The 14,461-nt window shown below is 40.9% G+C and overlaps 1 protein-coding gene across 29 annotated transcripts in view; it reads left to right on the forward strand.

The window, feature by feature from the left end:
- RBFOX1 (RNA binding fox-1 homolog 1) overlaps window positions 1-14,461 on the forward strand; it is a 1,463,300-nt gene that overhangs the window by 1,339,990 nt on the left and 108,849 nt on the right. For 23 of the 29 annotated variants that reach the window (XM_059693106.1, XM_059693100.1, XM_059693095.1 and 20 more), the window contains 2 exons: window positions 6,213-6,305; window positions 8,061-8,121. In XM_059693106.1, coding sequence (XP_059549089.1) covers window positions 6,213-6,305; window positions 8,061-8,121 — 154 coding nt within the window. The remainder of the gene's footprint in view (window positions 1-6,212; window positions 6,306-8,060; window positions 8,122-14,461) is intronic. The other 6 variants (XM_059693122.1, XM_059693102.1, XM_059693104.1 and 3 more) reach the window with 1 other exon arrangement.

A 14,461-nucleotide genomic window follows, 5' to 3' on the forward strand; every position in this document is an offset into this window, starting at 1 on the left:
GAATCTCAGAGGGAAGGCAGGGGAAGGTGGGTGGGTGGGAAGAGATCAACCAAAGAACTTGCATGCATATATGCATAACCCATGGACACAGACAATAGGGTGGTGAATGCCTGGGGTGGGGTGTGGGGGCAAGCTAGTAGGAGTCAATGCGGGGGCTTGGGGGAGCGGGGAGGATAGGGGGCATATGTAATATTTTCAACAATAAAGATTTAATTTTTTAAAATTCATATCTAAAATAAAAAACAGAAAGTGCTCAGCAGGTACAGAGAGATACTGATTTTGCCCATCACTCCCCTCACACAGGCAATTTGGGACAAGTCAGTATCCAGGGAGGGAGGCTCAGAGGAACAGGTTTGTCTAAGGTAGCAAGTGCCAGCCTCTTGGGAACAGTGACCACGTCTTCCCCACCAAGTAGACATTTGCATTTATCATCCCCTGGACAGCCTGTACCCCTCGCTCCTGCGTAGATTTAGTAGTAACTGAATAGGATAATGCCAATGGCATTGAGGGAAGAAAATTCCAGTGTCCCCCTCTCCACAGCCAAAATGACGTTGCGAGTTGCCAGCTGAGTCAGATGCATCAATCCAATATAGTCTCTATAATGTTCTGCTAGTTCAGGGACCTCGCCACGCTATCATTTCAGACCTTTTGCCCTCATTCTTGTAATGTGTCGGCAGTTTGACCTCTAGGCTCGGAGACAGAGAAGTTAGCTCTCTTTCTGCTTCTCGTATGGAAATCATCACAGGAACTACATCTACCCCTGCAAAGCCGAGTGCATGAATAGAAAAATGAGCCCAGTGTCATCCTTTTCACTCAAGATTGAGGTATTCTGGGCAAAGCAATAGGAGAGGACCTGAAATGTTGGCCAACTTCCTTCTCATCTAAGCCTGTAGCTCCACTATTTTTGAAGTATTTAATTTATACTTTGTTTGGTAACTTTTGCCAGTGGGAGAAAGCTATTTAATTCCTTTCCAGAGCTGTTTTGGGACATTAGAAGAATATCATTTGCTATTTTGAAAGTACAATGGCAGTGCTATTTTTAAGACTCTTCGTCATCCCCATGATTAGCCTGTCTCTGGGGCTTTCCGAATAAGACCACTTAAGTGGGCCTCATCCAGGCACTGACTTTGTGGAACTGATTTTTTTTTTTTAATTTGGAAACATCAAAAATAGCCCCTCTCTGTCCGTGGGTCTGCTCCCTCTCAAAGACCCGGTCTGGCCTGGCAGGGGTCGGGGCTGCCTGTTTAGGTATGGCTGAGAGTCATGGAGAAAGTCCATTTGGGATCTGCTAAAATGGGGACCGTGGCTCACGCAGGGATATTTTTCCTACTTGACATTATCCTTTACGGGGAAAGGGCCTATTTAGAAGAACGTTTCCATTTTAATGGCTGAAAAACCTGAAACGCTATTATGACCTCATTTTCATCATTGGGTACTGGAGGGGCAGCCAGAAAGTGGGTGGACCCTAAGAGCTGGGGCTCACCTCCTGGCTGCTCCCCAAGGCAGGTCACTCAATGCTCACTGAGTATGGTTAGGTGTTCTATAGGTGTTCGATGTGTGTGTGTGTGTGTGTGTGTGTGTAGATACCTAGACGAATGGTATCTATGTTATCCAGGAATGTGTAACATGAATAATGCATTCATCTAGGAATAGAAAGTGTACAAGATAACCACATTAAAAAAAAAAAAACTAAACAACAACAACAACCTATGCCTGACTTTGTAAACGAGAACTAGATAGCATTTAGGAGTGAGAGGTGCTATAATTTGTTTTACTCTTAGGGGATTTAAAAACATATTATTTGGCTCTGAAATGTTTTATTTGAGGATACAGACAAATATAGCTACTTTTTAATATGCCTGGGAAATATACAGGCTGGCCTTTGGCTCCATAGACATCTGTAAGTATGGGCTACATCCCAGGTACCGGATGGGCCAATCAACCATGAGCTAGACGGGAGTGCTTCCCGTCATCCTCACAGACGCCTGAGCAGCAGGAAGGACAGGCCTTGGAGACAGACCTCTGCAGCGGAGGATGCTGTACTCTGTGCTGAGGGAGAGGCTGCTGAGAGCCCACCGGGCAGGCCAGTGTTGTTAGAAGGTGGGAGGCTTCTGGGAGGAAGGGGCATGTAAGCTGAAGGAGAAAGATGGGTAAGAGTTCCCCAGGGAAGGGAAGGAGGGAAGATGTCCGAGGAGAAAGAGCTGCATGGACAAAGGTCAAAGAAGAAACAAGCTCTTAACTCCACAGGAAGATGAACCTTCAGAGCCTTATCAGCAGCTCCCTTGTACAGAGAGCAGTTTTCTGCACCAGAAAGTAGAGGGGTTGGATTTTCCTGTCAGGTGGAAAGTCAGTGTACTCATCCATCCTTCAGAGCTTTTGCGTGAGCTATAAAATGTATTTGCATTCATGCAAAACAGGAAGTTATCACCTAAATGTATGCTACAGGACCAAGTAGAAAAATAACTGGGGTTTGGGGAAATCAGAATTCACGATTCACCAAAAGCTTTAAAAATAACCAAGCCACGCTAGTCTGGTGGTCTCTCTTAGATTCACATTATCTGGCCTGTGGATCATGCCTTCCCATCTTGGGGAACATGTCACAGACCCTCCTCTCCAGAAGCACAGTGCCTTTTTCATGTACTCTTCACCTTTTTTTAAAATATATATTTTTGATTTCAGAGAGGAAGGGAAAGAAGAGAGAGATAGATACATCAATGATGAGAGAGAATCATTGATTGGCTGTCTCCTGCATGCCCCCTATGGGGACTGAGCCTGCCACCCAAGCATGTGCCCTTGACCCAAGGACCCTTCAGTCTGCAGGTCGATGCTCTATTTACTGAGCCAAACCAGCTAGGGCTGCACTCTTCATCTTTAATGGACTCCCCATCAGCATTACACTCAGTTCCTCTGCTCCCCAAGCCAGGTCTACACTGTTCTTCTTTTGTTCCCCTTGCTAAGACTGAGATAAAAGTATTCAAAATATTTTTAAGAAAGGCAAGTTGCTGGTTGCTTGCGATAGAATTCTGACCACGAGGCAGATCAAAAGAAACCACCTCAGCACCAGCTCGCAGCATTGCCTGGTACCTCTGCATGATGGAGAGAGTCCCTGAAAGTGGCCAGGTGAGGGTCTCTCTGGTTACGGTGAACTTCCCCAGAGGAGAATTCTGGCAGACATCTGACGCAGGAGGTCTGATCACTCCTTTGGGTCGGGTATATGAAGGTCCAATGGAACAGGAAGGAAAGTCCCTTGGGTATTTGAGGGACTGTTTCTGGAGCAAGCTATTCATGAACCCACATGAACCCAACTTCACAAATTTTGAACTCATCAGCTTGAATAGAGAAGTATTAAGAAGCTCAGAGAGAGAGAAGTTTAACAGAAATTGAGTACTGCTACCACTAATAAAGTACTATCCTTATTTGCGTGGTATGGAGTCTTCCTCCCAACTTTCCTTGGTATTCAAAATATATTTGCATCTTCATCTTTATTCCTCCTTGGCATCCACAATGCAGATTTCAGGCCAGGATGGTTTGCCTTGGGTTCAGACTAGATTCTTGACACTCAGTTCCTTGGCGTGATGTTAGACAGGTAGGTTGAATGTTCAGATTCACCTACATTCTTCCCAGCACTGTGGTGATAATGACTGCTAGTGCCATAGACACCAAGGATGCCACCAAGCCCTCCATCTCTGACTGGAACTATGGAATTTTCTTCCTTGCCCAGTGAGAGAATCGCCTCCAGGACAGCCAGAATCCTGGTTTCCCTTAATACTTATTACCGTAAATGTATGGCATGGCTATGGATGCTAGGGAATTTGGATTATTGGTGAGGATGAGAACATTGCAGTATGGTTTTGGCTGATCTAAGATCCAAATAATCGTGTCAGATAGATATTCACCTCAGAAACTCAACCCACTCCCTAGGTTTGCACTATAGACATCGGTGGTACAATATTCTACTTCATACAAAGAATCGAAGCTTCTTTTGATGGTGCTTGGTGCTGAGAGGCCATGGGAACCCAGAGGCTGGGCCACACAGCAGCTTTTTTGACAGATTCCTGGGCTCCTCTTGGGGATTCTGATCTGATGGCTACATGGCAGGGATCGGCATCTAAGTGTTTAATATGCTCCCAGTTCCTTCTGATGTGCAACTAAGTTTGGAATCCAGAACCATCAAAGAGAGCAAACCTTCCAAATTATGTTATTTGCTCATCAAAGAGCTATTATTATTTAGTTAGCACGTGTATTTGAGTACCAAACATAGGCATACCACCTAAATAGAGTCCTTCTCTTATGGAGCATATAATCTTATATTAATCAAATATTTCAGACCTATTTTTTTTTGTTATGTTGTTTTGTTTTTGTTAATCCTCACTGGAGGATAGTTTCTCCATTGATTTCCAGAGAGAGTGATAGGGAGGGGAAGAAATAGAGAGAACTATCAATGAGAGACAGACACATCAATTGGCTGCCTCCTGCACATACCCTACCTGGGGCCGGGGATCGAGCTTGCAACTGAGGTAAGTGCCCTTGACCAGAATCAAACCCATGACCCTTCAGTCTGAGGGCTGATGCTCTAACCACTTAGCAACCAGGCTAGGACAAACATTTCAGACCGATCTTAACCACAGATCCTCACCATGGGAAATGTTATGAAAGGTAATTCCACCCACCTCCCAAATTAAAGAAATTTACGTTTTCACTATGCAATCCTGCCAAAGAGACATGTCCTCTAGCTTGAATCCATTCACAGCTGGTGTCCTCTACAGAGGAGCCCACGTTGACACTGGAAAGTTCTCCGTTAGGCAGACCATGGGCCACCCTTCTCAAATGCCCTGAGCTTCGGAGAACGCTCTAGTGACCTTGTGAGTGATTGGAAGTTAACACTAGTTGGTTATGACTACCTATTACTTTTATTCGTAAAATTGATTATCTTCCTGCCCCAACTAAGCTTAAAGCCAGCATTTACCTTTACGCATAGTTGAAATATCCCCACACACGGCATTATTTCACCTAGTTTACACTGTGAAAAACAGAACGAGCTGGGCAAATTGACACTGGCAGTGTTTCAAAAGGTTGGTGTATATATTTGAACAAGACGTATGCTTATTTTTAGGGGTTTTAAAAATAATGTGTCATATTTTCTGTACTCGTCTTAGGAACAGTGTCAGTGAAGAAAAAAAAAAGATGGCTTTGGACAATGTAACGTTTAGTGGGGTTGTTTTTTGAGGCTGAAAAATTAACACAGAATTTGCCAGTGGTGAAGTGAAGGGTGTATGTCATCTACCAGTAGAAGAGGAAGTGCCCAGTGTTACCTTAGATGACATCCTATTAACAAAGAGGCTTTATTGTCTACCTGTTGATATGACAAATGAAAATCAACATAATGTGTTAGAACTTTATCATATGTTGACTCATTTCCCCTTTTGGTTAATAAAGTAGTCTGGGAAGTTGACAAATTTCTAAGCATGTATGTCATTTTTGGTGATGGGAGGGGGAAGTATTAATACAAAAGACTTACTTGAACTGTTTGCATTATTGATCAATTGATGTTTATTTCTATTCATTTCATGTGATTATTTTGTTTATTAGATCCAAGAGTTTAAGATTTATTATAAAAAAAAGGTCTTTCCTTTTTTTTTTTAGGCTTCTAATTTTTATTTTTGAGAAGTAAAGGCTGTAGAATTGATCAATTTGAATAACCCTAAAACTGCATGAGGAAGAGATGTTCTTAAAACCACGCGGCATGACTCTGTAGGCAATGTTAGAAGATTTTGGCATTCATTGTTGAATTCCGTGCACACGTTTTATTTTACTTTATTCTTAATTTGCATGTCAAGAAAGTGGTTCCCTTTTTACTTTCCTTGTTATTTCATTTTATTCTCTGTGAAGACACCGTACATTTATTTTGATCTCATTTTCTTTTCGTTAGACTTATTTTCTTCTGTAGTGACATTTAGAAAGGTATTTTGGGTATCATTCTTTGAATTCTTCAGGGGTTACAGCTAACTGGTGACAGAAAAAAAAATATATCTTGTTCACATTTGTTGCTTACTGATTGCACATCTTAGTACTCTTATAATTTCTCTAATTTGCATGTTACAGAACGGAAGCCAGGACAAGACATAGAAATTAAAGCGAGAGAACGTTACACAGTGGTCGTTGACTGAAATAATAATCTGCATGTTGTTTTCCCTTCTCCCTCCTGCATGCAGGGATTTGGTTTCGTAACTTTCGAAAATAGTGCCGATGCGGACAGGGCGAGGGAGAAATTACACGGCACCGTGGTAGAGGGCCGTAAAATCGAGGTGCATGTTCAAAATATTTTCCTTTACATCTTTTTGATAAATGTCTGCTTTCACGCTCATTCGTTGTTTCAGATGCATCATTGTGTCTTGTATGTGACCCTATTCCCTTCTCATTGTTTATATATATATATTTATATATTTATATATAAAAAGGAAAACTGGCCTTACTTTTTTTTTCATTTTATTTTATTATGTTACTCTTATTACTGCTGAAAGGTGGATGGCAAACGTGAGACCAAAACAAGGTTAATCTGAAAGTTTTTTGATTTGATTTGATTTGATTATTTTATTTTCCATGTGTTAGAGCGAATGGGTGCAGTAGGTTCCAGACAGTGGAGAGAGTGTTGCAAAAACAGAACAAAATACAGAGCAGATTCTTTTTCTTTTTCTTTTCTTTTTCTTTCTACTGCAGGGTTGACGAGGGATCCACAGTGGTGTGCAAATTAAGCCAAATTGTGAAAGAAATAGCAATCGAAAGAACAATTGTTTTATATTTGTAAAAAATGAGAGGTTTTGTCTTTAAACCTTTCATTTTTTTTAAGAAGTCAAAGAAGCTCAAACCTTTGTATTCTTCTGATAATAAAGCGAATAAGCAAACAGGATTTCCTGTTCAATATCGGGTTCCTCTTCATGGACAAAATTGATACTAAAATTCTGGTACTCAGAAATCTCCTCCTCCTACCACTGGATCTCCCTCAACGTGGCCACAGGGTCATATTTGTTAAAACTTAAAAAAAAAAAAAAAAGAGAAAAAAAATACCAGTTACAAATGCTTTAGTCTTTGGAGTAAGATGTTGCATATTTTGCCTTTTATTTTCCCCCCCTCGACGATAACGCTTAGGCCCCTCACCAAACTCTCAGTAACCATGGTAACTGTATACAAACCCATGCTGGCGATGGTGGTGAATGGTAAGTGGTGAAGTCCATCTGCCGTTACACGTATTTAGTGCTGATATCTCTATATACATATATATATACCACGTGACTTTTTTTGACTTGTCATATTAAGTTTTCTTGATGCTCTATTTTTTTGGATATTGGTACGCCTGTAATTGAGTGTACGTTCTAAGCTAGCCTGGAAGGCACTGACTGGATTGAGACATGACCGGTGCACATCTTACTCAGATCGTTAACTCCATATTGTGTTAAACAATGCACCCTCTCTTTTATCCTTTTGTTAGCTGTGACTTTAAAGCTTGAATGATTTCGTTAATTCTTGCGATGTCAAAGGCTCTTGTTCCGAGTGTTGAATGCTAGATGTTGCTTTCCCCGATGGTTCTTCCCTCCCAACGTGTTGCACACGGCGAAAACTTGTTTGTCCCTTTTTTTGACATTTATGTTCCCTTGTACCTTGTCTCTCCCTTCTTCTACTCCACTGCATGTTCCTTCATATGAACTTTATTTTCTGTTTAAAAGCTACTGTTTCTGTGTTACCATGGAGTACACGCATGCTTTTAAATCTTCAATTACGCAGTTCCTTTTAATTTGCTTTTACTGTCTCCTTATTAAACTTAAATGATATGACATTGCTTTATTGAAATGATTTGTAAGTTAAAACGGTTATGAAATAAATGTAATTATAAAAATGTATGATTTTTTGTTATGCACCTACTGCCTTTTATAAATTAAAATGCATTTTAGTTTGTTTTGTTTTATTTTTTTTTAAGTAAGAAATCACAGTCATAATGCATGCAACTAATGGAACTGTGGGTTGGCCCCGGAATATGTGCTCACTTGAGTTTTCTGTGTGCATAGGTAAATAATGCCACAGCACGTGTAATGACAAACAAAAAGACTGTCAACCCTTATACAAATGGTGAGTACACACTGGCCTTTGACCAGAAATCGCCTGTACCTCTGAACCTGTCAATAATTTCACTAGAGAGTCTGTTTCAACAAGCCCTGTTTGCCTTCGCATGCGAGGCTGTCCTTACTGCTGACCTGCTACAGGGAACCACCTGAGCCAATTAGATCATTTCCCCAACGGGGCGAGGTTAGTTTCCGGTTAACCTGCGTGCTCTCCTTCCAGCCTCTTTAGGACAGCTCCCATTTGGGGGTGAGACACGTTTGGGAATTGGTTGGGTCATTGAATTTGTTGTTATAATAGTAAGTTGGGGGGGGGGGTGGATCCTTTTTGTTTGTTTGTTTGTTAACCATTACCTCATTGATCACTAGTCATTCTTGGATGTGTGGCTGCAGAATTTGGTTCCTTCTTTGAGTCTCCTCTGGAGTTATTAGGCTTTTGAAGGGGCTTGGAGGTTCCCTCATGACGAGTTCCGGAGTGAGAGAAGAATGTGTGAGTGCTTGTTTCTTACTCTCTGGGCTGCCCAGCATCTTTTTGGGTCAGGCGAGGATGTTTCATTGGCCCCTCGGGACAGTGCCTTCTGGCCCTCCTTAAAGGCCGAGTGTCACAACCCTCCCCACACTAAGAGCTCATGTATACATGGAAAGTCACTAGAAACGTTCCAATATTTTGATTCTTTAATCCTCTGCAGGGTACATCTCTCTTAAGATATATAGGGAGAAAAACTGCTGATATGCTGATCACATACTTAATTGTACCAAATATTATAAAGAAAGTAATACAGTATTAAAGTGTATATGCTTAGGGGAATATTATACCCATTAAAATGAGCAGAGTTAAAACTGAGAGAGCCCCATAATGAATGAACATTTTTTCAAATAAAAAATTATATGTATAGCATGATTTGAACTAAATTATGATGGGAATTACACCAAAATGGTAATGGCTGAATTGAATTGTGAGACTGGAAGATATTTTTTCTTTGTTTTATAGGTTTTTAAGAATAATTTTATTACTGTCATAAAGGGAAAGTATTGAATTTTCCATTTTTAACGTTTTAATTACACATAAAACATGGAAATGTAGAGTCCTTTGAAAAAAAGAAAGAAAGAATGAAACATTAACGAAAAGGCTAAAATATACTTTGAATAGCAGCACTGCAACGGGGTTTCTTTTCTTACTCTTCAGAGGAGGCCTCCATTGCAGACCTATGTCTGTGCTTTTATTTTGCATTTTTGCATGTATCTGGAGTAAGTATCTATTTACCACATTCACAGTATTGTGTACATGCTTTTTATGTAAATGGTATCATGGTGTACATATCATTTTTAATTGGCATTCATACATCCATTTGGAGTTCTTTCAGTGTTAAAACATACAGACCAGATCCATCCTTTTGAGTAGTTACATAATATGCCATACATGGAGCTGTGGGTTTATTCCAACTTTCCATACTGATTGGATTATTTTTTTTCTGTTATGATCATCAGCATTTGGTAGTTTTGGTCTTCTTCTTCTACCTTGTGCCAGCAGCTGCCAACTTGGCTCAATAATTTTGTTCATATTTTTAAAAGGGGCATCATTAAATAGATATATACTCTCAATATAATAGGAGAATTATTTATTCTGCTGACCCATTTTCTCAGCTCCAGGAGCCAAGACCTATCCTTAAATGGAATAGAAATTTCACAACAGACTTAGGATGCCCAGTGCTGCCACGAAGCCACCTCCGATTTATGGGTCCTGAAACCTTTCTACTTGGGTAAAAATGAGAGCTCTGCCACTTGCCAGAGTTAATACATGACAACATCACCCTGACTGTTGGGAACTTTAAAAAATTATGAAGTAGTGAGCATGTGTGTGTGCATGCACGTTCTCATGCATATGCATAGGTGCTCATGTGTACTGTTTATGAGAGGAAATGAAGTCAGGAAGCTAAATATTATTCCTTAAGCCATATGTATGCATATTTATTTTAAAGAAAGAGTTATTGATCAATGTCATACCCAGGGGCTGAAAACTGGACCTGTGGGATTTTGCACACAATTCAAAGCACGTTCATTAACAGCCAACATTTCTGGAATATTAACTGTGCGGCAGTAGGCGAAGCATATTAAATACCCTGGGCCCATAGGAAATCCTATAGGGAGGAAATAGTTATCCCAATTTTAAAGATGCAGAAACTGAGGCTAGACAAGAGGAAGTAATTAGTGAAGTCATTTGCTCTTGTTGTGAAGTAACAAGATCTCTGGCCATGCCTGTGTGTATGTGAATGCGTTACTTTTCCCATCATCTAACCGAAGAGCACTCAAATAGCAACCGGCGACAATAACACAAGGCTATTCAGTGTGGACCCCAACTTCCGGCCAGATGTTGGCATAAGCAGCCCACATCCCATTCCTGGTAGCCATGCATTCTTAATTTCCAAGAATGAATCACGTGGACCTCTCCTCCATATACCTAAAAGGGGCTACTCAGAAGCTTATCCTGACACGTGGACTGAGTGTGGTACCTAAAGGGTCCATGGACAGTCACAGAAAAACCTACTTAGAAAATCCAATGCAAATTCTAATTACATAAAGACAGTTGGAGCCCTTGAAGACCTTTGATATTCAAAGAAAGCGGTTCTCAACGTTTTTCCAATTGCTAGTTCATGAGTATCATCACTACGAAGACATTTCTGATAAATTGCAATACAACTTAACTGAAAATATACAGAGATAGTGGTAACTATGTGGAATGATGGATATGCTAATTAGCTTGAGTGTGACAAATATTTTACAAAGTATGAGAATATTAAATCAACAAGTTGTGCACCTTAATTGTATACTAATTTTAGTTGTCAATTATATCTCAATAAAGCTGAGGAAAAAGAGAAAAGTCAGGACCAATGAAGTTACAGTGAAAGGAGAAAATTAAGTGATCTGTGAGATTCATTATTTGTCTTATTCATTCCCACAAAGCATCAAACTTACATTCAGCAAAATTATACATTACTGGAGTCATCACATTTTTAAGGTCATCTTCAAATGGTGAAATATAACTATTAATACCAACATCACAGCCATACATTCCTTCAATCATGTAGCCAACAAAAGTTTGAGTAGCTACCAAGTTTCCAATGATTAATAAAATTGGACCCCAAGTGCAATGAGACAGATGGCTAGGAGACTGTGCTATGGAAGACCAAAGTTAATACTCTCATGGAGGACGTAGATCCCCAGAACAGTTAACTTGGGTATAAGAGGAGACTATAGAATGACATATAAGGATTTGGAAACTCTACCCATCAGAAAGCTCCACAAACAGAAAATTGGGCTACTTCCATATTGCTGATTTTGCCTCAGGATTCCAATACTTGGAGAGGAGTTGGGGTTTACTCTACTCATTGGAAGTTAAATGCTTGCTCTGCAACACAAGTTGAGAACTAGATTCTCAGGGATTTCCTAGATATTGGAGAAGCGTGGGGGTTGGCTGGAGGTCTTTTATTTCTTAGAGATCTGAGGAAGGATAAAAACTGGACAAAGACACTATATAGAGAGGTGGGTTTTGGTGTCAGCTTTGCTTTTCTCTAGCTACTGACTGACAGGCAGGTTGCTTAAGCTCTCCACACACCAGTATTCTCAAGTGGGAATTGCAGACGTAATAGGATCCACTACATAGGATATCTATGGCTATTATGGGAGATAAAGTACTCAACACAGTGCCAGGGAACAGAGTACCCTAAAAATTCAATGACATAATAATCTCAACAATATGTAGCCATCTCATGCGTTTTTTGCTATAGGTAGTAAGTTGCATTTTCTGACAAACATACTTGTTTAAGGATGAAATATTCAGATGCCAGTAGAGGCTAGGCAGGTAAAATAAGTGAGCAAACAGAGAAGATCTGAGAAACGCACAGTCTTTTTAGATTACCTTACACCTACACACTGGGAAAAGCAAGGCATTTCTTTACTAGAAGGAAAAACAGCACAAGGTAACAATGAAAGACTGCCAACATTTATCCTCCAAGCCAGGCACACACTAGGGAGTAGTGGTGACTCGGACTAACTGGGAGTTTAATGGGGTCTCTGTTCACTTCCAGCCCTCTAAAGTTGCCCTTTCTAATAATGTTTCGAGAGAACCAGAAATCCTGTATTGTAGATGAAATCTAAATGTTGAGAATAAATATATGTGGCAGAAAAAGAAAAAAAATGAACGAAAGAAATAAGGGAAGGATGGAAGGAAGGAAGGAAGGAAGGAAGGAAGGAAGGAAGGAAGGAAGGAAGGAAGGAAGGAAGGAAGGAAGGAAGGAAGGAAGGGAGGGAAGAAGGAAGGGAGGAAGGGAGGGAGGGAGGGAGGGAAGGGAGGGAGGGAGGGAAGGGAGGGAGGAAGGAAGGAAGGAAGGAAGGAAGGAAGGAAGGAAGGAAGGAAGGAAGGAAGGAAGGAAGGAAGGAAGGAAGGAAAAGAAAGAGAGAGATACTAAGTGAACCAAACACAATGTACCACTAACTTTTTTTCATTTGGGGCACTGCCCCATGCCCCATGTCAATGACCGGGCCCTGGTATCCTCAGTACATGTTTTTAGAAAATAATGATGTGCAGTTTGGGAAACTCCTGCGGTGCATTTAAGGATACTTTCTTAAATGTATTTCTTTGATATCTAATCCAGTGTTAAGAAACATTCAAACCTGTAAAGAATTTTTGTGAGTTAATTTGAACCAAACTGTTGACAATTGCCAGGAAACAGAATTTCAAAAGATTGAGAGAATGCTCTGGAGAACAGTGGTTTTTCACATATTTTATAAATTACCCTCAAAGGAGGAGAATGTAAGACTGGGTTACATGAAATCCATTGGTGATAGATTAGGGAGGTGGGAGAAAGCAAAGTGGGGAAATCTCTGGGATTGGATAAGAAGTAAAATGAAAGATACATCTTCTTTCACATAGGTGGGCAGAGGATAGTTAACAGTCAACAATTAACATGACAACAATAACAATGAGGCAATTTGTGGTCTCTGCCTTCTGGTTGTGCCCTGAAGGATCCTGAAAAAGGGAAGTTAGGAGTTACCCTGATATTCCAAAAATAGGTTATCTAGTTGCAAAAACACCCTAAGCTCAGTTAAGATCAAAGTTGATTTTGTCAGGGAAGATACCAGCCTAGGACATGACTACCCCAAATAGACGGCTTTTTAATTAAAAAGCTTTAATTTCAGACCATCCTTTGTGGTTACTTCAGGTCTCTGAGTTTGCAAGGCAGCCACACAGGCCTTCCCCGAGGTAGTCAAATTAGCATGTGGCCCCTTTTCATCCATAACAGTAAAGCCCTAGAGAAGGCCTGTTCAGGTTTTTTTTGGTGTGTTTTTTTTGTTTGTTTGTGGGTTTTTTTTCTGTGTGTGTGTGTGGGCGGGGGGGGGGGGGGGGGGGGGCGGGTTTAAGAGTCATTCAGACTTGCCTTTTAACACCTAATAGAGCATTGGTTCTCAACCTGTGGGCCGCTACCCCTTTGGGGGTCAAACGACCCTTTCACAGGGGTCGCCTAAGACCATCGGAAAACACATATATAATTACATATTGTTTTTGTGATTAATCACTATGCTTTAATTATGTTCAATTTGTAACAATGAAAATACATCCTGCATATCAGATATTTACATTACGATGCATAACAGTAGCAAAGTTACAGTTATGAAGTAGCAACGAAAATAATCTTATGGTTGGGGGTCACCACAACATGAAGAACTGTATTAAAGGGTCGCGGCATTAGGAAGGTTGAGAACCACTGTAATAGAGCCTTAGTTAACAGCAGGCATGTTGGCCAGCGTTTTTATGGGAAACTGGCATATGACCTTTGAGAAGCTGAACTTGAGGATGGGAGCACTGATTTAGAGGTGGCCCCTCCAGGCCCAGCCATAGAGGGGTCTCTCTAAACAGCTCTTGCATGTGGTATGGAGAGAGACCCCCACGAGTCCGGTCTCTGCTCCACTGCCTTGTTTTATGGGGGGCCCTGGGAGGCCGGGAGTGGTGGGTTTAATCAGCTGTTCTCTTTTTGTGGTAAGCCTCATTGTTCGGTTTAATGTCCTTGATCAAAATCTGTGAATATGTAAGGCCTGGGGATGTACACAAACTGCCTGAGAAATTAAAACTGGGATCATTTTGTCCGTCTTCCTGACAGTGCAAGCTCCTGTCTCCAGCAGGGTTATCCCAAGGGTCTCTTCCAGGTACTAGATGGAGTCACTGGGACTAGGAGGCCATTTGCATGCAATCTGCATACATTTACATAAACCTGTCTGAGCTCTGTAAGTCTGAACAGAGGTGATTTTCAAGGGCTGGATTCTTATTACCTTTCCCTTGAAGACTGTCACCCGTA

The sequence above is a fragment of the Myotis daubentonii genome, chromosome 4 (genome assembly GCF_963259705.1).
Source record: "Myotis daubentonii chromosome 4, mMyoDau2.1, whole genome shotgun sequence".
In the NCBI taxonomy this organism is placed as follows: Eukaryota; Metazoa; Chordata; class Mammalia; order Chiroptera; family Vespertilionidae; genus Myotis; species Myotis daubentonii.